Source organism: Corapipo altera, unplaced genomic scaffold (assembly GCF_003945725.1).
Source record: "Corapipo altera isolate COAL_440 unplaced genomic scaffold, ASM394572v1 268, whole genome shotgun sequence".
NCBI lineage: Eukaryota > Metazoa > Chordata > Aves > Passeriformes > Pipridae > Corapipo > Corapipo altera.
This window is the reverse complement of record NW_020884901.1, coordinates 5,912,613-5,938,923: the sequence shown is the minus strand read 5'-3', so window position 1 is coordinate 5,938,923 and position 26,311 is coordinate 5,912,613. Positions and strand designations below refer to the sequence as shown.

Sequence of the window (26,311 nt, the reverse complement as noted above, 5' to 3'; positions counted from 1 at the left end):
GGTTCCTGCTTTTGGAAAAACACTGGCTAAAACATTATCCTCCTAAATGTAAGGGCTTTCATGCTTACACCAGCTTTCTGTTGCTTTTGGAGCTACTCTCCACTTAAACAATGGGAAGAAGCTCAGGATCAGGCCAGTCAGAGAACAGTTATTAATGGCTGTCTTCTTCAGCTCTCAACTTTGTCTAAGAGTCAAGAAATAGTCAACTTTTCATACAGGAAAACTATAGTTCTGTGAACACAGATGGATTCTGTGCTCTTTATTGATAGTCTCATATTATTCCACCTATACAGCTTTATCAACTGCATGTACAATGATTTCTTCACCATCTGAGGTGAAACGAAATAATTGTGAGAGAACAATAACACACAACAGTTCAGGACAGCAACAAACCAAGGCTACAGGACTGTTAAGCTAATTCAAGAGGTGTTAGCCCAAGCAGCCTTCCTTTCCAAGAAGCCTTGCAGGACTTCTGGTGAGTTTAAAGGTTTTTGTCATCTGAAAGGCAGCATCAGTCCACAACACAGCAGGCTGGGTATTACCTTACAATTAGCATCAGTCCTAAAGTAGCCTTTTCCAGATGCTCCCCCTAATAGCACATGCTCTTGTCCATGTCAAGCAGTTAGAGCTATAACATGCAAAATAAATATTGCAAATTAACTGATGTCCCTGGGCAGTTACCACCTTCTGCCATCAGAACCCATCTCAGTCCGGCTGTTCTCCTAAAGTGGCCTATGGCAGTCCCTTTCTACTCTTTCAGAGGAAGGTACAGGCAAGATTAACCTTCTCACTACATGCAGACATTTGACTTTAAGCATCACTAAAAGCCTTCCTTTTATGTTCTAGTACTATTGCTACATATTTTCATTCAGACAGTTATTTTACATCTCTAACATCTGCCTGCCTGGCCTCTGCAGCTTTTATTACAGCCATTAGTCTCCTACTATGTCACTGCTACTATCACCTTCCTTACAGGATTACCCAGGTTGTATTGCCTTGGAAAATCCTCACAGGATCCTCCATCACATCATGGATTAAAATCCACAGAGCAAGTGGGTATCCAGCCACTCTATGACATGGTCCAATAGAGAAAGTAGAATTCAACACCCTTGGGGTTTTTCATCATCCTTCTCTCTCCCCACCCAGAGCAGACATCACCAGCCAGAACACAGTGCAAGCAATCAAACCCATCAAAATAAAAAATCCACAGGAGAAACAGGCTGGAAAGGGATTACTCTGTCTCACCACATCAGCCCCCACAATCTGGCAGCAGCAGGACTCCTCAACAAATAGACTGGTCAGAGCTCAGGACATGTCAAAGATGTCTCCTTACAGAGGGAGGGATGAGCTCTGCATTTCTAAGTGAGCCAGACCTTATTAGCTCAGCTCTTGCCTTCACTCTGAACCCATATCAATTCTTAACTTCCTTCCCAATTTAGGGCTGTATGTTGGTGAGTCTGGCTGTAACCCTGGAAGAAGGAAATTGTCATTTTCAAGTCCTAAAACAACCCATGAAACAGTCCCTTCCAACTCAGATTCCAGAACATACTTCTGCTGTGCCACAGACACGTTTCTGGACCCTCACTGGTCAATTTTAACATCAATTGCCACATCTGCCTTTTTTTTTAAGGAGGCATGTGGTGCCCTCTCCTGGAGGGAACCAGCCCGGGAAGCAAAGCCACTCCTGCCCCAGCCTCCAAAGTAGTATTTGACACCTTCCCTATCACTCTCCACCTGCTGCTGCCCTCAGGCTTCACCTCCTGTGGTTCACAGCACACAAGGAAAAGCATCACACTATTTCCCACTGAGCACAGTCCATGGAGTGAGAGATCAGCAGGAGAATGATGCAGGGGGTGTAATGCCTGGAAAAGCTTTTCTCAAAGCCTTTTGGGATTCTGAATGCCTCTTGCAGAACATCTTGCACCTCAAACTTTTAATCAGCTGTTTTGTTGTAGATGCTACTGCTCAACATTGCTTTGCAGACCACTCATGCTGTGGGGATGGGAGGTTTTTTTCTGGCTTTTTATCTTTTTCTAGGGTACTTGGATTTAAGGGGGTCCCAGAAATAACAAGTAAGAAGTTCCAAATGTGCAGGCAGTGGCACAGCAAACAGGTCTTGCAAAGGGTTTGATCCACACTAAGGTGACTGTCACTGAGCCAGACAGAGGTACAGGGTATGCTGGAATATTCCACTGGATCCCAGCTCGAGAGCACATCAGTTGTCACCCACTTCTCTTGGCCTGCTTTTAAACTGCTCTTGTACCTGCAGGTTGCTGCTCTCCTTTAGATGCAACTTTATATCCATTCTTTCTCTCTAGTTTTGCTGGAGTTCCTGGTGGGTGTTTGCATGTGGAGAAACAGCGTGGAAGTGTGTGGGAAGCGGGGGGGGGGCATTAACCTTTCTTTGATTTTTGTTTGTTTGTTTGTTTCTTTACCTTTTCGCTACACTTTCTGATGGTGGATGTGAGCTCACTCACTACCATATCCACACACTTCAGACTTGGCTCCTTCAACTTCTGCACCTGCTTTTTCACTATGGCTTCAAAAGCGAGGTCAGGCGTGAAGAGACCCGTTCTGCATGGCAGGGGAAGGGTGGGAGGAAGCAACGAGGAAGAAGAAAGCAAAGCAGAGAAAGAGCAGGAAGGAGGAAGAAAGAAGGAAGGAGAAGGGAAAAGAGAGAAAACACAAGGCAAAATGAGAAGTGAGATTTTGGTTCATTCCATTAGTTTATTGAACCAGGTGAGCATTGCTATGGGGCCTGTGCACTGCCAAGTATCAGGAGAGTCTACAGGCAAATGGAAGTGGCAAAGGGGAAAGGGGTAGGAGCAGCTGGGCCAGTGAAATGGTGAGCTTTCAAGAGCCAGATGAATGGATGGAACTCCCCCAGGGATCAAGTGATCTCTTCTTGAAGAAAAGCTTCTTTGGATTTTAAGACAAAGCTGCTTGCCACAGTGAGCCACTGCCTCTCTTTCTAGAGGTTCCCCATGTCTCATTTCCCTTTATCCCTGTATCTTATTTCCCTTTCCTTCCCACCACAGTTATCTACCCTTTGAGTTTTCTTTATTCCAAGTGCAGGAAGCCTGAATAGGAGTCAGACTAAGACCTGCAAGGGTCTGTCACCTGTATCTTGTTTTGGCAGAACTGAACTGATGCCTCTCAGCTTCAGGGATTCGGGCAAACTGCCCCACTGAGGGAGCATCACTCATCTCACTCCCCTTCCCTGCAACATCAGCTGCCTCAGTAAGAACAGATATACCCAGTATTCAGGAAAATGCAAACTTGCTCCAGGACATCCATAGCTATACAACACATCCTGTAGCCCCAGCAGAATGTATAAACCTGTAGCATCAGACTCAACACAGGCCTGTGGAGGTTTATAAGGAACTATTCATTTCCACTGATATTAAGTGGCCTGTGTTCTCCATGGTTCCATTAAGGAAAAGCAGAAAGTCCATAGAAACTGAATTTAATAAAATATGGCCAAGATCAATCCAATTCAAGACTACAGAACCCAAAAAAAATTTTTCAGCACTTGACACTTCAGAGCTTCTACCAGGATGCTCTTTGTTACACAATCTGAGTCACTTGTTTTACCATGGACCATTACTGCTTTGCCAGTGCTTTCAAGGAACAACAGCCCCTTGGCATGGGAAGGGGATGCTGCCTTTCCAAAAGAACAGTTAATATAGTCACACTTGGGGTGCCTGCAGCTAACAACAAGTCCTGGGATAGCTATAAATAACCACCACCTCATGTAAATCAGGTTTTACCCCTTCACCTCATCTTTCACATCTCTGTGGGTAACACCTGCAAGTCCCCAAGCAACACCAGGATTAAAACACTCTTCAACACGTATTATGGGATGTACAAGCACTCTGCCTTTTAAGTAGCGAAGAGTTGGAATGTTACAGGATTTGGCTTCACCCAAAGGTCTCTCTCAAGGTGCCAACAACACCCCCTTTGAGCAAAGCAAGGGCATGTCTGGAGTTCAGTTCACATCCTCTGGCTCAGCAGCAGTTTCCTACTAACCCAGCTGCCCTCCTAAGCTCAAGATCCAGTTTCCCCCACCAGACTTCTGGGGGGGACCCTGTACAGAAGAAATATATAAGTTAGTCTCTTCCATTACTTGAGTATCACCTGAATGACAAAATTTTGTTTCTTCAGATGCAAAATTGTAACCATGGCTACTAAACAGCACACAGAGCAAGTCAACCATCAACACCTCAGCAGTGGAATTCAAACTGAAATGGAATCCTTTATTCCTGAATCTGTGACATTTCCCCTCCATCCCTGTGGTCTGTTCTCGCCCCTTATTTCCCACCCTGCTGTACCCACCACCTGATCACTTGAGAAACCTGCTGCTGTCAGAACAGATGGTTTATTCTAAAATTGTCAGTAAAAAGAGAAAAGAAAAAGAAACAATGAAAAACTAATTAGGAAATGGAGGAAAGGATGCAAAGTGAAAGAATGAATGGGAGGTTTTAAATAGCAACTGATGGATGGAGAACAAATCAAGAGAAGCTTCAGAGGGCATGAAAAAGGAGGGCCCTTCTGATCCAGTTAGCAGGTGACTCTGGATACTTGGCAGCCCGAGGGCCTGTGCTTACCTGTCGACAGGCTCTAATGGCAACTTTCTGGGTGCTCCCCACAGTCACACACCCCAAGAGAGGACAGCAGGACAGAAAAAGGAAACTCCTCCAGCACTCTAGAAACCTGAGCAATCTCTCACTGCATCCACTTTGCTCCCCCAGTCTGGCCTGGGGGGCAAAGCAAGAGTCTGCATGCCTGCGCCCTTCTACAGAGGCTCTTGGCCCTAAGGACCAGGCATTTCTCTCACCACTTGGGCACTTGTCCCCACCCTTGCAGAGGGTGTCAGACTCTCCAGACACCTCCTGCAGTGCCCATTTACCTGCACCTGAAAAGCCAGTGGTGATTCCAGTCTCCAGTGCCCACACCACCATCCTAACTGAGGTGTCTTTTCACCAGCACCCAGCCCTGCCTGAAGGAGCAAGCCATGGCTGAGAAGAATGGCACTTGTTATCTTATCTTGCTGCCTTTCAACCTTGGGAACAAGACCTGACACATCCAAAGGGCAGATTCAAAGCAGGTTCCCTCCCTCAACCCTACCAAATAAGAGTATGGATCCCAAAGGGCAAAGCTTGAAGCACTGACTCTCTCAAATAGAGCAGGAGGAGCCCAGAAGTTGATGAACACTTCTAACTTGCTTCTTCTCAGCCATGTGCTGCTCTTTCAGAACAGGATATGGACCAAACCAGCCAGAAACCAAGCCAAACACCACAGGAACATTTCCTTGAGGTACAGCCCACAGCTTTAAGGGCTGTACCCTCTAAATTTCAGCCCCATACACCCTCTGAACAGCGCCCAAGGGCTAGTCTGGGATTAACCCTCTCACTTCCACAAGAACAGAGGGGACAAAATTTAAATCCCAGTTTCCCACTTAGAAAATAAACCCAGATAATAAATTTAAAGTCAAACGTAGCCATACAGAAACACCCTTGGTTTTTCAAGGAACCAGGAATCATGCTACAGACAAAGGGGTGGCCAGCCCATCTCCAGCACCCTTCAGACCTAAAAGATTCGGGGAGCAGGGCCACGGCCCAAGTCCCAGGGCATTTCCCTTCCTGTTTGGCTTGTTGGCTGGATCGCTCCAGGCTGGTACTGCTCAGGTCTAGTCATGCTGAGGAGGTGGTTAAAACACCAAGTGTGGCTGCAGGCAAGTCCCTGCCCAGGTCACGATGCTGCGCCGCAGCCAGCGAGCGGGTGGAAGGTGCCAACTCCATGCTGCCTCTGGTTACCTTCTTGGTGCACTGTCTAACAGTATTGATTAACTCCGAAATGACCATGTCCACGCATTTCAGGCAAGGCTCTTTAATCTTCTTCACCTGCTTTTTCACAATGGTCTCAAAGGCCATGTCGGGTGTGAAGAGACCGGTTCTAAACACCCAGGGTGGGGACAAGACAAGGCAGGAGGGGGAGAAGGGGCAAGGAGAATGTCACAGCGTTACATACACGTCTTGGAGCAGGCACAGCCACCACTAAAACCCAGGACACGGGGCTGGGGAGTGTCATGGCCCCTGGGACAAGCCCTGACTGCAGTCTATAGAAAGTGAGAGATGCTTGGCACTTCCCAGGAAGGCTGTGCTGAGGGCAGAATGGATCTTAGCTGGACAGCCATGGCCAGGTCACCATTTCACCTCAGCCACCAAGCTTATGGGTGGCAGGGACTGGCCCCTCCACAGTGTATTTGACCTCAGGGCCGTGCAGCAGATGGGAGGCCTTCTCTGGGAGATTTTTCTCAATGGTTGGGACACTAACATGTTTGATTCCCTTTATGAAACTCAGCTGGTGATTGAGCAAGAGAAAGGAATGAAAATAAATCTAAACCTTTCGGTTTGCATCCCAGAATGCACAAAGGGCTCCTACAGGCATCGGACCCTCTTCACCTCCCCAGGAGCTGCACAACTCAGGGACACTCAGGGCTGTGCTTTCTGACAACTCACCACCACTAAGGGAAACACAAACCTGTTTGCTAACCATGCCCTGGGGCCAGTGGCAGCCTGGTGATAGGTGACCCCATGTTCCCTCAGATTTCTAGGGGAGGAGGTTCTCAGCACCAACACCCATTTTGAACAACTAACTACTGGCTAGCATGAAAATCAATGTTTTAGTTTTAACTAAATAAAGGATTAGTATGGGTTTGCATCCCTCTTTCTACCCTTTAGTATGTCAAGGCCCAAGAAGGATGGAAAAAATGTCAGGTCACCCAGGCTTTTACCTTTTAGGCTTCTGTGACTCTCACATGGGAAGAGAAAGCAAATTGAGTTGGATGATTGTCCCTACTCCCAGATTCAAGTCACTGGAATGGTCCAAGAAGGTTATCCCTCCCCTTTGGCTGACCTACCGTACCTCTGAAGTCTTCAGCTCCATTTGGAAGGTCTAGAGGTATTTACAAGGCTCTGTAGCCAAAGGTCTGCCTAGTGTGTGATACGTGCCTGATACCATGGATGTTCTTGATGGCGTAGCTGATCTCCCGCCGCAGCTCCTTCTCATCAAACTCCATCTGCACCAAGAGAGAATTTTATCAGAATTTTTTTTTGACACTTATTTGCACCACCCCAGGACACAGCAGGATGCTTTACAGAGGAGAGGTCCCGTGCCAGCACTATCATGTGACACATAAGATATCAGCCCAAGTGTTGCATACAGAGCCCAGCCATAAAGCTTCTGTTGCCAGTGCTGGACATCTTGGACACATGAACAGCTAAGGGCCAACATTTACAGATGCCAAGCCCCAGCTGCTCTCAAGGAGCTTCTTTGACATAAAGCAACAGGACTGAAGTGCTAGATGGCTTTCTAAAACAAACTGGTTTGCCTCCCAAGATCTTGGCAGCTGTTTTTTTCCAGTGAACACCACAAATGGGTAATACATTTTTGTGTGTGAATTGTAAGTCTAATACAAGGCAGGCTCTTGTATTTCATTAAAATGTTCTCATCTTATTCAAATGTGAAAAAAAGGAAGCAAAATGCAGAAAATCCCGAAGTAGAAAGATCTGGCTTTCAAGTTTGTTACAACTGACATTAAAATAAAAGATTTTCAGAACCCCTTCTGATCAGGTTGGTGTACTTTGCCACCCAAAAAACCCCATCATTCAAAAAAAATCCTCTTCCACTGCTAAGACAGGAGAACAGTTGCTACACTGTTCCCACCTCTAGGCCACTGACAGGGCATTGACAGAAGTAACCCCAAGTATACCAACACTTTTTTTTCCACTTCTTGGATATCTGTTAGAGCAACTTTAGATCTAGTCTGATGCTCAGGATCAAGGAAGTACAAGTTTCAGCACCATTCACACTATGTGAAATTCAGTCACAGAAGCTTTGACACAACATATCTGCAAGGGCATTCAGGCATTGATTTACTGTCGGTTGTTTTAAAGTGATTTTGCACACTTAATTTAGCATTTAGGAACTAAGCCAAAGAAACACTGTTATTTAGCTCAAAGGAAGTTAAGTTCTGTCACAAGAACAGGGACAGAGGGAAAAAGTCGGTACCATGGGAAGGTCCCAATAATGCGGACAAACAATTTAAAAAGGTGATAAAAAGGAAAAACCATGAAACAAAGTAGTTGAAGGGAAAGTCAGATGATGAAAGACAACAAGACGAGTAAGGAGACAGACAGAAGAGGTAACAGGCAAGAAGACAAAGCGGATCTCAGCAGCACAGGGAGCAGTACCTTCACCAGCTCAAAGGGGAAGCGCTCATGGAAGATGCGGTTAATCCTCGCTCCTCCTGACAGCTCATAGGTATCAATTTGGTCTCCAGAGCCCTCAATGCGTTTCTCAAAATCCACAGCAAACTGCTGGACCATCCTGAAAGGAAACCAACAGCATGAAGTAGAAGCCACGGCTGAGCAGTGCTCTCCGGGGAGGGACACTCAGCCGAGGCCACTCACTGAAGCAGAGCTTTGGTCTTGCGAGCAGGGTCGTCAGGGCGAAAGTTCTTGTACTCCTCCACCTCCTTCTCAATGGAAAGGAGCTGACTCTGGAGCTTGTTCCGCAGCCCTGGCAGGGTGTCACGGATGTGGTTGGTCAATTGCTGCACGAGAAGAAGGTTTAAGACAATAAACCTCTAGGTAGTTACTGGGAAGAGTTTTCTACCACTACGCTACAAAATAAAGAGGAATGCTCCTCTCTGTGTTCAGTTCTCCTGAGTGGTCCTAACAAAGTCTGTCCTAGGATAGATACCAGTTATGAGCTGAGGGTATCCCACCTCCTGCCTATTGCACACCTCTATTCTTGACCTTCAGTTTACCTTCTAGTCTGGTACAAGACTCCAAATCACACAAGTCTCCTGACTCAAACCAAAGAATAAACTTCAATAAAAGTATTAGCATTTGCAATTCACACAAGGGTAAAGGCTATTGTGTCTTCAGATGAACCACTGACACCTAAGGTGGTGGCAAAGCCCTTTTTTAACAGGGTGACAAGGCAAGATGGAAGGAGCCAAAACCACTGACGAGGTTGTAATAAGAGGGTTTCCACAGAGCACAGCTGTGGAAAACTCCAGTTTAAAGATGCATATTCCAGTAAGGGGAAAAAAAATGACAAAGTAATTCTTCACTTAAGAGAGTATTTGATGAGAACAGAGAGGGAAGTAACAGCAAGTTGCTACTGTACAAGACAGAAGCTAAGGCAGCCTCAAAAGATGGGAAAATGACCACCAGTATCACATTTAAATCAGTCTTTGCAGTTTACTGTTAGGTACAGAGACCATTCGAAATTCAGAAGTTATCTTTTAACTTAACCAGAAAAACCTTGCATTCTGATAGTGTAAATACCATGAACCAACTACTAATTTTGTACCAGTGCCAATGAAAGGACAGAGCACTGCTCTGCCTTTGGTGTGCAGGCTCCATTACTGGCCCCAATGTGTTTTGCTATATCAGCATTAAAGAAGTCAAGCACATTCCATGGGATTTAGCACCAGAACACCTCATATGACACAGAGGAGGAAGAGTTCACCAATTTTCACAAGTCTCACTGCAGCAAAGTAATTTAAACTATTATCAGTTTGCTGACCACAAGTTTTAGTTTCTCCTGTATTCTTCCACCTAGGAAGAGCCCTGATGGCCAGCACAGCCAGTGACACCGTGGGTGGCAGCTCTTAACTGTGGACAGTACCTGGTTCAGTACTTTCTGCAGGAAGGGGGTTCCCATGCGGTCAGCCATGTGTCTGTAGGCTGGGTGGGAGAGAAAAAACTTCCTCTCTGCAGCCAGAGCTGCCTGAATGTCCTTCTTGCCATCTATGTCCTTCTGACTTCTGTTGACTACACCAATGTAACCTGCAAGAGTGGGGTCAGAGTCAGATGGTTGCAAGGATGAGGATGTAAATCAGACTCAGACTGAGAAGGAAGTTACCCAGCTGGCAGCACTGCAAAAGGGGGATTCTAGTGGTAACACATTATTAGGGACAGTTGGAAGAGTCTAAAATTAGAATTTCCTCTGAATGGCCCAGGTTCTGACACGTTGGTGTGCGGGGCAGAAATGAGTATGGAACAGAGAATTAGCTTATTTATTACTGTTTCCCAAACACAAAGCACACCCCAATCTCATTCATTTCAGACTCTTCTGTGAGAGTCCTTAGGACAGGTTCTTTGCCATGGCTATACACAGCAGCTGCTACAGCCTAGAATAATTTCATCTATTTACTGTGACAGGGAGGGGAGTCTTTTAGTCAGGAGATCCATTTTTGCTGCTTGCCTTATTAAAAGAAGAAAACAGAAAGTAAAGGTCTACATATTAAGGTCTAAATACCCAAAATATTCCTGTTAACAACCTGATTGATCCCTGTTCCCCACCTTTTCTCAGTTCCAGCTTGGAACAGAGGTGGCTTAACCACAAGCTGTACCAGATGTTATAGGAAGTGGATGCACTGGAGGAAGAGGAGGAGGTCAGGACACCTCACACAAGGAAAACAGAGCAAGGAGATCATGGACAAAGCATGAGGAAAAGTACCTCTACGGAGTGGAAGCAATTTGTTTTCTAATACATCTCTTGCATCAGTTCCTTCGTCCATAAGATCCAGCTTCGTGATGACCCCAATGGTGCGTTGGCCTGTGGAAAAAACACAAACACACTTGTTCAAGCAAACAACTCATGTAATATTTTCCTCTCTTCACAGAGCTTACAGACTGCCCAACTTGGCTACTCAAGGGCTCTTGAACATTACAGTTCCTATCACATTCAAGAGGCCACAAGAGCAAAAGAGATAAAAATTGAGCTCAGTTCTCAGTTATATCCTGCTGAATGCTAAGACACAGCAGAGAGGGATTTTAATGCACATTTTCCTACTTTTCTCCAGGCCAAAATCAGACAACTAAAGCAACTCTTCAGAAGTGGGGCTCAGACAAAGGAAGAAAAGAGGAGTAACAAAAATTCTATTACAGCAACTGTTAACACTCACAAATACCTCTCAGAAGAATGTTTGTTGGTGAAGACACATCCCAAGACAACAGAAAGGAGCCCGGAGCTACTGGGGTAATCACAACCAAAAGGCAACAGGAAAAAATCAGGTCACTGTCCAGTAATGTCAGGCTAAACTAAGAGATATTTACCTTGAGGATCCACCTCCTTTGCAATCTTCAGGGCATCAGAATTGGCCAAATCAGAGTTGGCTGGGGACACTGCCAGGATGAGGCAATTCTCTTTGGTGACAAACTGCATGAGCATGTCTCGGATCTGGAACTCGATGTCAGGGGGCTGATCCCCCACAGGGACTTTTGTCATACCCGGCAGATCCACCAGAGTCAGGTTCAGGACTAGACAGGAAAGAGGAGACAGAATAATGGAGTGTTAGCACAGCAATGTTCTGGTCTTTAAGTACCACCCATAGCTTTAGTGTCTCTGATATATAATGGGGATAAGAGATGCACACACGAAAGCACACAGAGCTTTCCAGTTCCTTTTTGTTACTGCTTAATAAGAACTAGTTGCTACTTGTTACTAGTGTGATTGTCAGTGATCTCATCACCCTTCCCTTTAAATCACTTATTTTCACACTGATCAGGGAAACTGTGCCCTCAAAGTGCTTCCACATATGCTACACTGAAAGGGAAGGGATGACACTACACTTTTTTCAGTTCATAAGAGACTAGAAAGCCCAAAGAATTGGTTCCACTGCATTAGGACTCACCATGGGGAGAGTAGACTCTGAGATTGATGGGCACAGGGGAAATCCCTTTGTTGGAGCCAGTAACACGATCTGTTTCAGCCTCAATCTCCAAACGGACCTCCTCAAAATCAGTGAATTTCTTTCCTTTGCAGTGTAAGAACTCGCCATATTCTATTTAAAAATAAGCAGAGAGTCAAATCGTCACTGAAGTCAGAGAAATGCTCAAAAGTGTAATGAAAGCATCACATTCCAAAGCAAAACACAACAAAACACAGCTGAAGGGATGAAATCTGAGATAATTCATTTGAGCCCAACACCTTCACAATCCAGCTTCTCTTTCAGCAGAGGTGGTCTCCTCACTTGCTTTCACTGAAGTAATAATCCAGGACTTCCCCTGTTGATACCAATCAAACTTCTCATGCCCCTGCCTGCAGCAGCTGTGACTTCCCAGCTACACTGGGAGGTACCTTGGTACTCAGAACTTGGACTAGCTCTGTGTTAAAGTGCTGGGGTGGTAAATAATAGTCTCACTATGTACTGAGAACAGACTCAAAAGGTCTTGAGAGAAAAAAAAAAAAAAAAGTCAGATCTTCTCTTGACATGATTTTGAATTGGCTTGTGGTTGGTTTTCTTGTGTCAGTCCTTGAACAGGTTAACCAAACCAAGAACCCTCTGTTCCAATTTAAAAGCCTCCTGAAAGTCAAATCGTCTCCTTGCTGTAGATAAGATTCTTGTCAGGTGAACCTGATCTAGCAAGGAGAAGATGAGTACCTTGAAACATTCACTTGCCATCTCCTGGATGAGATCTTACCATAACCTAAGGGGAATATTAAACCTAAGGGGGATGTTAAAATATCCTGCAAGTAAGTAGCAAAACCAGTGAACTGCTCAAAAGATCAACCACAGAATTCTGTAGCCTTCTATGGATTCCAGAGTTCTCACAGTGGGTTTTCAGCACATTATCTCACCCCCTTATTGCAGTACACTATCAGAAGGGTCATCTGGCTCTTAGATCTTACCCTCTCACAAGTCACAGCTGCACAGGCAAAGGAAAATTGTGATATGTGTATGAATGGAGCCTTGACTAACAAATTAAAACAAAAAAAACCCCATGAAGCATTTTGCTTGTGAACACTTAATGCATCATTAATGTTAAACAGGAAAAACAGCTGCAGGTCATTTTTACTGGGGAAAATTCTTATTTCTTTTCTCCATGGTGAGCAGTTTCAGTGACCAAATAAGACCTTTCCTAAGACAGCAATCCAGCTGGACACACAGGGAAGGGAGCTCACCTACCTGTGCTGGCGTTTACGAGCTGCAGGACCAGGGGGCGCCTGGTTACGATGCCAGATCCACGTGGCAGAAAGTCCCTGAAACAAAACAGGAAGTTTTGGATGAGTGAGTGATTGTTTCCTTCCCTTTTCACAGCTTTTCTGCTTCTATAAGTGTATGTGGATTCTAAGAGGGAGCCTCAGCCACGTGTACAAAAAAAGTTTAAGGCACTAAAACCCAAGTTTGTTCTGAAGAAGTTTATACTCCCAGCACAGCCCCTGTAATCCTGTCTGTGACAGCACAGCTCCTTCAGCTGAAGTTCCAAGTTAACTATCAAGCCCATTTAATACAGATGTCTGTGCTTCGGAAAAAAAATAATCTCTTTCATCAGAAAGCAAAGAGAAGCTGAAGCAGTGCCTAAAAACTAGCCTGCCTCCATTTGACAAAAACCAGTTACCCAAACTACAACAAAAATTCCTCACACCCTGCACTTGGGGCTTGAGAAGACACCACATTGTCCCAGTGAGCAAACACCACTTGACACAACTGAGGAATAACCAGCAGCCAAGGCAATAGCAATAACCAAGGCAAAAGGAATAACCAAATGCCAATAACCAAGGCAAAAGCATCAGTTTCCTTCTATATTCACAAGAATCCTGAAGTTCTGTGTACTTCAAATAATTTCAAAGGAAAGCAGCCTTTCACTCTCCTTCTCCAAATGCTGACTTAGCAGCCACAGCCCACCAGTTCTCCTTTGCCTTTCCTTTTTCCCAATTATTTCAAAACATGTTTCCTACAGCATGAATATAGTTTTCTCTGTTAAAAGAGGCCCTGCCCACACTGCCAGGATCCTGGTACACGATCCTCCCTCCCTTCATAGCTGTGGTAAGGAATAATTTTGCTAATTCAGGAGTAACTATTGACTCTGCTGAATGAGAAATCCCAACCTCTCCAATTTGAGGCCTTCCTCTTAGTCCTGCATGAACTTAAAGTTAAGTTCATCATCCATGAAGATGAGAAATGAGTTACTGTTTTAACACACCAGCCAAGGACTTGAGCAGTTCTGCCTCAACTCCTGGTTTGGCCACTGATTTCCTATGTGATCCTATGCAAGTTCTTCTACTTCTCCATATTTCCCTTTCCTCAGCTATAAGCATAATTCTCCATCTGTGGGAATGTCAGAATAACTTGGTAATATTAAAAATTAGAGAGTAACTTCAAGTGAAGGGAGTCTAAGGAGGTACCCTACAACTTCTAACACCTCAAATAAAAACATCTCCTATAAATTAGTATAATGGAGTAATGGAACCTCTGGTACAACTTTCCCAGTTAAAATCAGCCTGTAACCCACTCTCATTATTTTAGATTTTACAGAATTATAGAGCTAACTGGGGATTGTCTTTCATTCGTTTTTCAAATAATACAGCTCTAGTTTTTCCATTCCAGTGGGATTAACCCTGGAATCTCTGAGGCACTGTGTCATTCTAACAGTTTTCTGCTGTCTCAGCTCCATTCCTATAGATGTCTGTAGTCAATATGTGGAAACATCCTACCCTGGCATCAGTTTTTAGCATAACAAATCTGTCTGAGCTGCACTGACTTATTTTGAACTTGTACCTGAGGAAAAGGAACCCTATTACTACATCCCCTTTCCAGCACAGAGACAGTGCTCTCCAACTTGTAGTATCAAGTCCTGCTTTACTGTAGGAAAAGGACCACTTGCATTTACAAGCATGAGGTCACTAGGAAGCAGGATTCTGTTCATGTTGTACTCCATGTTTTCCTGAGTCTTTCTGCTTCAGCCAAAGTCCCGATTTTTCCGCTCTCCTTCTCGTAGTTACTAAGGAAGAAAATCTCAGGACAAAGGTAGATGGGAAACCCATGTGACATCTGAGTTCCAGCATTATAAAAGAGATTCAATTTATTGTGTTAACTGAAGTAGCTCCCAGGCTATTCCAAGGAAAAAAAAAGTCCTCATATAAGACAAAACAACAGTCATAAGCCAAATTTAGTAGCCTAAATCAACAATCTTAGTGCTCCTTTAGTTATGAGTGAAAATGTGCAATCTGACCTCTATCATCAGAAAATTAACGTGTTCTTACCCAGAAACTATTGGGAGGTAGATGCAGTTCAACTTTCAGGCCTTCTCTACACTTGATTCCCATCAGCAGTTTCAGCCAAAAAGCTTTATTAAAAAACCCTACAACTGATGCAGCGTCACCCCATTGTATCCGTGTCATTTCCTATTCTTCTTCACTTCCTTTTTCTTCAGTCTCTCAGAAAAACTCCTTCCTCCTTCTGCTTCCAGCTAAGCCTTTCAAATCATAGAAACTAAGAGCATGGATTAGTAAATTCCACGAGGAGCTGGCTGGGTGCCGAGGAGAAGGCAGAGGACAGAGTCCTGCCTGCCCTCTTGCAGGGGCCACAAACTGCTTCTGCAAATAAATTACAACCACAGAGCACATGTGGCACAAACAACATGCCCAGTACAGCTTGAGTTCACTTCAGAGCCTGGGGGAAGATCTACACACACACAGATATTGCTCCAGAAAGAGCAGCCTGAAGCGATGACCTCAGCTCAGAACCAGGGGAACAACACACCAGATAAAACCCACCATGCACCAGGTGACTTGGGCAGGCAAGAGCAGGAGGGTTAAACTGGTTTATTCAATTCCAGCAAGGCAGACATACAGTAGCAAGGCTGAAGGAGGAAAGAGGAAGATGGAATAAGTCTTCAGAGATAACATGTGCTGAGACAAGGCAGCCTGAAGCATGACATCAGAGCAGCCTCATTACATAACATCACTCAACAAGGCAGTGCCTGAAATGTGTTACTCAGGTTGAGGGCACCAACCCTCTGTTTTCCTCCTTCACTTTGTATCACAAGAATTGGAAATTCCTTTTTTTGTTGCTTTGTAACATGCAGAAGTGCATGACAGCATTTGATTTCCTACGCTTTTAAGCAGGAATACCACACTGTGCCACTTCTTCTGGGTAGGCTTCAGCTAGAAAACACACAAAGAAGCAGCTAAAACAGACAGAGAAGCTGTACTCAGGGAACATAAATACTTAATTTGCTTCTATCTTCCTTAGCTATTGCCTCAAAATTCCCTATCAAGATATTGATGTACTGGTTCTGGCAATGCAATTCCAAGAATTGTATAAGAGTTGGAAAACTAGGCTCAGATAAGCTACATTTCCCAAACCATCAGTTATTGGAAGACTCATTTACATGTATTTCACACTCATCTTTTATTAATAACTGTCAGAGAGAGGCTATCGAGGTAGGCAAACTCTTGGCCTGCTCAGTGATAGATGCCTCTTCTAAACCAAGACAACAAAAAGAACCAAGCATAAGTCTCAGGTTGAAAGTTCAGGCAGGGAAGTGACCTGAATTTTGCATTGCTCACTTCTGAAGTGCTTACACGTGGTTCTTGACCAGCCACCCCAGGGCGAGCCCAAATCATATCACCCCTTCCAGTCTTATTTCTATTTTCATATGCAGAGCTGCATTAAAGGGCAGATTTGGGCTAAAAGCTGCATTAGTAACACAGTAATAAAAAATACTGAAGGGATGGGAAACAATCTAGCAGCCACTGTAGACTGAAACAAAATCCAAACACGCTGGAAACATATTACGTTTATAAACAGTACACTAGGAATTGAGGTTTCCCTAATAGTTCTGTTGGTTTGTTTATTTGTTTTAATTAAAGCCAAACACTATATACAAAAAGCTTCCATGCATTGGGTAACTCATAATCCTACAGAACGATGAGGTGTTACTAGTGACAGAAAAAGCACGTTTGCTCTGTAAAGGAGTTTCAGAGTTCACTTAATGACTTGCACAGTACAAAGGATTAGAAATTAAAGGTAACATCAACCAAAGGCACTTCTCCCAGACTATTCATAAAACAAAGGAGATTAACAAACTGCTTGTGGAATACAATATATATTGCATGGAAAGGGAATCAAAGACAGATGTAATCAAAAAAGTAGGACAGATACCCATATGGAAAGTTTGGGATTACCCAAAGGGGCACACATTTAAACTTTCAGACATGTTTCTCGTGTTTATTCTTTGTTACTACACTGAAGAAAATGTGACTGCCTCCTTTAAAAGAAGCTACTTAGATGAGCTGGTTTGCTGGAGCAGGGGCACACTTGGTGCTAAAGAACACACCCAATTTGCTGGACTAAAGAATACTTGTTTACTCCTTTGGTCAAACACTTGATCTGATGTTTCCTTGTTAAACAAGGAATACTGAGATGTCTGGAGGAAGAATGAGTCCTAAAGCATCTCACTGATCATTATGGGCATACTGTGCCCAGTCCACCAGCTTTGCTGGAATAAACATTCTCAAGCCTGATAAACACAAGAGTGGTGATTGCATGAGCCAGTCTGTCCCTTCATGCTTTGCCTGAAGTGTCAGCTCACTGCTTTAGCTTTGGGTTCCAAGGCTTAGAGATTCCTGCAACTGTTACAGTGGCATTTAATTCCAGCAATCTGGCATCTGCAGGTCACCTCTCTGTGATCCTGTAGCCAAGATTCCAGTAGTGACAACCACGACTTCCTAACAGTGAAGGGCAGTATAGCATAGTAATGGTATCCCTACACATCAGCTCAGACTGCAATTGCTTCTCCACAGATACTCTTGCACTGCAAGTATCATCATGCATTCCCTCCTTCCACCAAATTCAGATGGAAAGCACCTCTGCTGCCCATCTCCTTTGCACTTGCACAGAGCCACTGTCTACTTTTTGGCAGCTCATCGCTTTTATAAGAGGCCACCTGAGGTCTGTCAAAAGATCACTCTGGAGCACTGGCCAAGAAATTTAATTTTGGCTATAAACACACCCATGAGAGGAGACTGCATTCATGCAGGTCTTCAGAGAGACCCAGAGACACTTTCCTTTTGCTGTTATCTTCTCAAATGCTCAATATGGCCACACAAGAAGACTTACTGCAACCCGTTATGTGGCACTACAAATGCATTTTTACAAGCCCTTGTAAAAAACAGCTCTGAACCCAGCAAGAATTCAATTTTCCAACAAGGAAAAGATACACAGATGATACACAGGCAAACCCAAGAACATGTGTCAGTGGACTATAAGTTTAATTTTGCCCCTGGCTTATTGAGCCCTGCAAACAAGATACTCTTTGTACTCCATAATTAAAACAGTTTCATACCTTCCTAGTACCTGGAACCTGTATTTCTGAAAGGACTTTGAGCCAAAGCTTTCTTCACACGTGATTTTAGTCTTCACTGAAGTTGCAACAGAACTCATCAGCAGTCAAAACCAGTCCATGGTACCAACTCTTGTTCTACATGGAAGACAGACCAAATGTTTCTACCTCCACTTACTTTCCCTGCCTCCAGAAAAGCTCTTTGGAAAGCTGTTTGTAGAGGGCTCTGAAATACAAATTTAGGCCTAATGTAGATATGCCAACACAGCATCCTTGCAGTCAATGGTTTGCCAGTCCTTTGAGATTCTTGAATTAGAAAGCACAAGAGAAGGTAAAGCCTCAATTAAAGAGCCAAAACAGCAGCTTATGAAGACATAAAAATAGTTCCAAAGAACAGAAGTGAACACTACCATCTGATCATTTAATTTCAATCTGATTTCTTATTAAATGCCTATAGACAAATAGGGTATTAAGGGATGTGATTAATCCCCAGTTTGGATTATATTAGTTTCAGAAAATTAAAATTCAGACATCCTCCATAATTTCACATGGCTGTTTGTATTTTAATTCCAGTATTTGTAATTTCCTGTGTTCTGGTGGTGCCCAGGGACAGCAATTCAATCAGAACTGCGCTGCACAAAGCACTGTGCCAATATACTGCAAGAAATACAATCCTGCCCCTATGGATTTTACTGTCTGGTTACACAGTTCAGACCTGCTCCTGCTTAAGCTTTGAACTGTCTTGATCTGTCAAGTCTTGCAGTTGATCATTCATCACTCACACACATCCAGATCTAGAGTTCTTCATTAGCTCCTGACAACAGTAGGCATTACAAGAATCCCAAGCCAATCTCAGGGTATTGGTACTTTTGACAAACAATTCTTGCAATCATTGCACCAACTGATAAAATCCACATCTTCATACAGGCTGTGAACAGCTTATACATTTCCCTGAACAGTACTTCATCTCACAGCACACCACTTACGTTTTCAAACATATTCTTACTTCAGCACATCAAAAGGAATCCTCAGAGCACAGGCTGACACCTATGTGACACATCAACCACACACTAAAAATATTTACTATGAATCATGTTGACTCCTAAATAAACACCTCAGAAACAGTAGTAGCTTTCCACTTCTTGGACACTAACTCCTGGTGCTCCTTCATATCAGACATCATCTAGTTCCACCAGAAGGAAGAAGCCTGATGCAGGACCTGCCCTTGGAGCACCTTCCTGGTCCAGTCCTTCGAGTGACATGCAAGTGCATTCGTAAGTAATTCCATAACTCAGATGTGGGGCAAGAACAAGGACAAATTTGTTCTTTCCCCTGCCACCCAGTAGGTTAACAAGAGCACTGCATTGCAGATTTAGACTTTCCTGTTAACTTTGTGGCCTCTACGAGCTCTACTCTTCCCTAAGTGTTTCTCAACTGAAAAAAAGCCAGACAGGCCAAGAGGAACAGCAAACATTAAAAGCAGGTACATTATGAACAACACCCATTAACCTGCTAATCAAAATGTTTTTCTCTGCCCTTTGCTTTCATATTTTTTCATGCTGCACCATGTGAAACCTGGACATCAGTCATACAGACTCAATCACATGGTAAGTCTCGTTCCTAGTTAAGCCATGGGGTTTTTTCCTTTAAAGTTAGTACTCTCAGCTAAGTTTAAGCCAGGGGATGTGTGTTATTTATCTGCTTGTCTCCACAGCACAAGCATGCCTAGTCCTGACCCACAGTGAAAGAAAGCAATTCCATAAGCACTTGGTATAGCACTGCTTAGGGTGTAATTGGTACTGGCCAGACAATGGATACATATAGAAATAAAGATCTATTGTAAGCACACCATTTTCCAGTATACTGGCAATATTATTGTGCACAGTGATTCATTATTCAAGAAAACAATTGTGAAAAATAAAGACAGGCAATAGTTCATGAGTGTCATCATAATATACATGTTAGCAGAAACAAAAAAAATTAAAGAGAAGGCTTCCCACTGCCTTGTACCTTGAGATCCTATTTACAATAGGGCAGAGGGAGGTTAACACTATTGTGCTGGCTTGGAACACTTACAATTGCTTTGTTAAGTAGTTCTGGCCCTCAAACAGTCTCTCTAACACCTGGCCACTTTTCCCCCAAGCCAGTAACCAAAAGGGCCAAGGAGACAAGTCTGGGAGTTTGCTGTACATAAAGTGAGCTGCCAAAAACCTACAGGTGCTGCCCAAGCAGGGAAAACACAACTGCTGGTATAAGATGGACCCATTTATAGCATCCTACTGGATAATTTGAAAACAAGAGTCAGGGAGGACAGAGAACGAACTAGAAAGTAACTTCTCAAGTTGGCACCTTCTCTCTGTCTGCCTTTAATTCTTCTATGCCCCTGAACAGCCTTGCAGCTGATACCAGCACAGGCCCAGTAAGTGAGGGGTCTTCAAACATGAAAGGACAGCAACTGTGCTAATTCACTGAAACAAATGAGTGTAGAAACAGGTTGTATTACATGTATTATACACATCCTGCTCCAGAACTAACATTATGATTTTCAAGGGAAGAATCATCTTTGTTTTGTTTCCTGTGCCTTTTACCCCTGAGCAGGATGTGTGGTCTGGAGCTCTCCTGAATCTTTTTCCCATATCGTGCTCTCTCTTTATTCAAAGTAAGGAAAACGTAGTGTGTTCATAGAGTTAACATATGACCTAAATAAAGCCACACCAGAAACCTACATTTATTTCAAAACACAACATTTCAAAAACCATAATGACCCCACACCAGAGGCTCTGCTGAAAAGACAAGAAACCTTTCAGGAGACTGCCCCCTCCAAGAGAACCCACCTCCATAGAAAGCTGCAAGCCTGGCTGTTTGAAAGCCTACACAGTAAGTTTGGCCAGTCAGATCCAGCTCCTCGTGAACAGGCATAATGGTGAGGTTTGTTTCACTGACATTTGGGGCTAAATGATGTGCCATGGAGAGACAGCAGCTAAATGAGCTTCCATCTCAGCCACAGGGGTTGTCTTCTCATCCTGGGACATGGCACAGTTACTGGCCACTGATCTAGATATACAGGTGACAGTCTCTAGTACTGTTGCCTTAGTAAGTTTTGGTAGAGCAGAGATCTTTCCTACAGAAGAGAACAAAGACTTGTTACTCAAAGGCACTGTCATATTCATGTGCTCTTGTGGGTCTCATGCCTTGAGCATCCAACGCTTTAATCAAAAATGTGTTTTCCCCACTCAGAACACATTTGTTGAGCCAAGTGTGTGCTGAGGGGGCTCACACAACTAGAGAAGGGGACACCCTGTGCAATTTTCTCTCACTTCAGCTGCAATGGCCATGTCCAGACTTCAGCCTGCAGCACCTTTCTAGGCCCTGTAAAAGCCAAAAGGAAAGCACACAGCAATTTTTACAGGAACACTTGCTTAGAAACAGCTCTCTCCCCCACCCCTCCCAGAGTACACTAAATCTCTTCCAGAGTGCACTGAATTCTGCGTTTCTGCCTTATCTCTGACTGCACAGACTGGTTCCCAGGAGCCATGGCATTCACTGCCTCTCTCATTCACTCTTTCCACATCTCCTTTCTCTGCATCCCAGCCCCTCTCCCGCACGCGCCTCTTTGCAGGTCTCTTATAGCAGTGGGACAAGATAAGAAGTTTTCTATTGTTTGTTTTGATTTGAATCCTTTGGGCTGTCTTTTTTCCTGTTTCACACTCCACTAGCTTCAGGGTCCATCAAAATCTGGAAGACAGCTGTGTGCATTATGCCAAGTCATGGCTGCTCCCAGAGCCTCTGTGCACAACTTAATCAGATGCACAACTAAAAGAGCTTCATGGTTGTGCTGCTTCCACAGAGCAAGAGACATCCAAGGAGGTCACAAGCGCTCTTACACTTTTAGTCAAAGGCCTGAGGGCCTGCAGAGTGAACTGGCATAGCCAAGAGTTTGCCCCAGGCATTTCTGCTGCTGTGTGTCTGCAGCAATTCCAAGGAAGCCAGCACGCCCCAAGCTTTATGCTTGGTAGACCTTACAGCAGGATCTGGCCTGACTTTCTAAGTCTACTATATATATATTTTTAGATGACCTGAAAGTAAGGCAGAGATATTGCTATATTCTTCTGATGCTCCCCTGCAAATCCATAACCAGGATTATCCCATCCAATCAACTCACTGGCTGCACTACAAAGCATAAAGCAAGAATTTCTGCTAGAGCTGCCCTCCATCCCTGACTCAGTTTACATAACACATGTGGAAGCCCCTATATACAGACATTATACACAGGACATTATACACAGATATTACCCTTTTTGTCAGTTTTCTGCTTTCCTTCTATCTAGAAATGTAAGGTCCCCCTCTCAGTCATTGCTGGAGCCTGGATAGGCAAGTGCCTTTAGGACCTGAGTCTGAAATACAGAGGTGTTGGTCAGTCCCTTCTGAAGGACCAGCACTGGCATCTTGCACAAGGGCACTGGGCCAATTTTAACAAACTTGGTACTACAGACCACTAGGAATAAATGGGGTTTAGTAAGTACTGTTCTTATTTGAACCTGTTCAAGATTTATATTCATGCTTTGATCCCTTCTCTGGTTTCACAAGGTTCATTTTCCATTTTAGAAAAAAAGGTTTCAAAATCATCACCCTCAGTCACAGGATTTCAAGTACTGGGACCTTCTGAAAGCAGTACACCAAACACAACATATTTGGTGTACAATAATTTCATAATTTCATCAGCAAGCAACACTTCAAGCCTGTCTGAAAGATCTCTGCTTTCTCCAGACCTTGCAGACATCACAAACAGTTCTCAGCTCTTGCCTAGAAGGTGTGTTGAGGCACAGAGTTCATCCCCTCAGTCATCTCAACTGAGGAGTCTGGGCAGGACCCAGTCCCAACTGCCTGCACTGTAATTCAGCCCCTCCTTTCTGCCTATGAGCAACCAAGGTTAAACTCTCTGGTTTTAAGTGCCATGGAGGGCTGTGACCCTGGAAATCCTGGCACATGATGACCATGTCCTGTGTCACCCCTGTGGAGGAAGCCTGCAGTGGGGGCAGATTGGATCCACGTGCTCCTTTCCCTAATTGTGATCAGTGACTAGATGGATAATCCCTTCATGGGCTGCTGCTCTACAATTGCTGTGCAGCAGCCAATCCAATCTGAGTGCCAGAACCAGGCCCAGAGGGATAATTCCCCTCCTACTTCCCTAAAACATGGTGAAATCTACTGTTTCCATAGAAACAAATCAGTTTGATGCCCACACAGCTCCTGCATCCCTCACTGTTGGGCAGCAGCCCCAAGCTGCAGTGGCTGAGAGGTTTTAAGCAAGTGTCTACAGCTATGGGTCAAGAGTTTGCAGGAGGAACAAGAGGTATTCCCAGCACACAAACCCGACCATCTCATCCAAAATGTCATTTGCTTCAGTTTGTCTCTGCTGGGAGAGAATTAATCAGGAATATTCTTCCCCTCCTCCATTTTGAGGGTTGACTTATCTGCCAGCTCCCTCCCTGCTATCTTCACGCAGATGGGCCGGCCCAGAGTACGTGAGGACGTAGAACACCGATGGGAAAACAAAACAGGGCACTCCAGCACCTCACGTGCACTCCTGAGCCAATTTGCTCTTTGTGGTTTTGCAGGTAATAAAAACTGTAAAGGGATTTTCTTGTCTGGAGCTCTGCATTTTACCGTGGGGGGTTATTTAGAGAGTGGTACAGCCGACAGTGCGTTGCCTGATCTCAAAAAGTCACTGCCCGTTATAGCAAATGCCGCATTGACTCCAGGCTGCAGATCCGGGGAAGGAGAGTCTGGAGAGAGCAGAAAATTGCAGCACTGCTGCTGTGCAGCTTCCTCTGGGATCCTCTGAGTAATAGAAAATGAAGCCCTGGATCTCGCTTGCTGCCTTGGGATATTCGAGGTAAAGAATAACACAGGACTGATTCTGCATGACAATATCAGGAACTCAAGGGAATGAGCAGCCTGGTGCATCCTGAATGGATGTGGCAGTAAGGATTACACATTTGTGGAAAATGCAGTTTTGATTCCAAGAATTAAAATCCAAAGAGGAAAGAAACAAGGCTGGTTTCACTCATGTAAAAAAAAATAACCATAACACTAGAAATATTGCACTGCATGATGTATTCTCCACCCCAGAAGCTGTAAACCAGACCTTTCTGTCTGCCTTGTTGAATTTTCACCATCACAACATGAGAGCAAGTTTTCCTCCAAATTATATACACCCTAGCAAAAAAAAAAAAAAAGTAAATTTTATCTCCAGAATCTCCCTGCAATTTCCAGTCTCAAAAGACAATACCAGGCATCAGCAACACCCCAGAGCATCAAATTAGTCCAGTCCTGATGGCAGAAGCAAAGAAAGACAGGTTTCTTTAAGGCCATAAAGGTAAATCCATGACCAAGCATCTTTGCTTGTCTCCTCAAGCTGCACTGATCTGTCATAACACTGCAGCAACACTGCTCTGCTTTGGCACAAACAAACCTACTGACAAACCCTGGCTTTGCCATAACAGCAGCACTGCAGCCTTGAAAAACATGACCTGTTCAGCACCTGCAACTTGAGCTGGGAGAAAACAAAAGGACAAGCTGTACACTAAAACTCTGGGACAGGAATGGTTGATGGGAAAGCACAGCCACAGTAACACCCCAGGATTAATGGATGCTAAGACTGATGAGCAGCAGGCTGACCTTGCTATTTCCCACCACCAGTGTCTTAATCTGCCCGAGCTCTCTGGAGCCAAGCTGCAGCTGAGTCCAGACTAAAGGCTGCCCAGTAGGAAAGGCTCCCCTGTGTTCACAGACACCACTAGACTGTGCAGCAGTAACTAATATTCGTGCTGCCCATCATGTGGAGACTCTGGATAAAAAGGGGTTTACCTCCCTTTTTGTCCTTCTCTCCTGCAGAGAAGGAAACCAGGTAAAATGGCAGACTCAAAGATACCAAATACTTGTGTTAAGTATCATCTTAGATTTCATTTCAGAACTCCACCGCCTCTGGAGTCCTGGTATTTGCTGCAAGACCCAAGAGAAGAACAAAATGTAGCTCAAGGCACATTTCATCACTGCAGGATGACACTTCCTCCACTCCCAGGCAGCATCGTGTGCTCAAAAAGGAGACAGCCTGCCCAGAGCCTGAAAGCAATCAAGGGTACAGACAGCTGAAAGAGCTCCTTGGAAAAGGCAAAGTCATTTTGATGAGCCCACAGATACAAACCCAAACGGAAGCTGCATGAGGAAGGAGGGTACCTCAAACCATGATGTGCTTATTAGTGGCTACACATGGGTGGTGGATTTATGAAGTTGAATGCATGGACCCTGATGGTTTATCTTGGGTAGTGGTAAGAGGCAGAGCGTGCTGTGGATGGGGAGGAAGGCTGCTTCCTTTCCAACAGGCCAGGCAGGAAGGACAGAATTCCGTGGGGCAACAGAGTTATGCCACACGTGGGCACCCTGACCAAACCATCCACAGTGCATGGTTATCTTGCAGAGGGAATTCAAGATGCCAATTTGCAACTCTGCTCTGCCTGGAGAAGTATGCAGGAACAGTGCCAGGCTCCTTGCAATGCACTGCACCTCTGCAGTTCCAGATATAATTAAGATCACCCTGGCTGGCAACGTGGTGCAGAGGTTCTGCCTCCTAAGCCCTTGAAGAGGATCCAGCAGACTGACTGCCAACCCTCTAGCGCAGAGCAAAGTCAGAGGCACTAAACTCTACTTCAAAAACCACACAAGACACCTCTGTTTCAGGCTATACCAGAATGAAAGTTGGATCAATAGTCCCAGAAGAGATGAGCTTTTCACCTCCTGGCTGGTTCCAATGTGTCTGCCAGTCCTTTTGAGCAACTGGTGAAACAGCACTTCTTATGGTCCAGGGAACATTTTTCTCTGTTCAAGTTTGGACAGTGACCATAGGAGGTGACAAAAAGGCTGAGCTTAAATAAAAAAAAAAATAAAAAAATAGGAAGGTCAAAACTAGTGTTGCCTTATCAGTGGGCATTCTGAACCCATAGCAAAGTTGTGGCATAGTCACCTGGACAAACAGACCAGACTTACAGTCTTCTATTCCTCTCCTTGTTTTCCAAAAGTAAAGGGTTTAACTAAATTCTTCCCCCTGGTATCTCCCTTCTGCTTGTTTAAACCAATACACTGATTTCTAAGACATTTGCTTT

At 44.4% G+C, this 26,311-nt stretch overlaps 1 protein-coding gene across 16 annotated transcripts in view; it reads right to left on the bottom strand.

The window, feature by feature from the left end:
* The window catches only part of DNM1 (dynamin 1), a 66,757-nt gene that overhangs the window by 29,850 nt on the left and 10,596 nt on the right, over nt 1–26,311 (bottom strand). For 12 of the 16 annotated variants that reach the window (XR_003528697.1, XR_003528700.1, XR_003528699.1 and 9 more), the window contains exons 2-10: nt 12,989–13,062; nt 11,714–11,863; nt 11,136–11,339; nt 10,537–10,635; nt 9,703–9,863; nt 8,475–8,617; nt 8,256–8,391; nt 7,014–7,081; nt 5,817–5,955 (exon numbers count right to left, since the gene is read on the bottom strand). Coding sequence is in view for 13 of the 16 variants with exons in the window: in XM_027649828.1 (XP_027505629.1) it covers nt 5,817–5,955; nt 7,014–7,081; nt 8,256–8,391; nt 8,475–8,617; nt 9,703–9,863; nt 10,537–10,635; nt 11,136–11,339; nt 11,714–11,863; nt 12,989–13,062 (1,174 nt within the window). In the remaining 3 variants the exon portion in view is untranslated. Of the gene's footprint in view, nt 1–2,435; nt 2,575–5,816; nt 5,956–7,013; nt 7,082–8,255; nt 8,392–8,474; nt 8,618–9,702; nt 9,864–10,536; nt 10,636–11,135; nt 11,340–11,713; nt 11,864–12,988; nt 13,063–26,311 lie in introns of all 16 variants that reach the window. The other 4 variants (XM_027649835.1, XM_027649833.1, XM_027649838.1 and 1 more) reach the window with 1 other exon arrangement.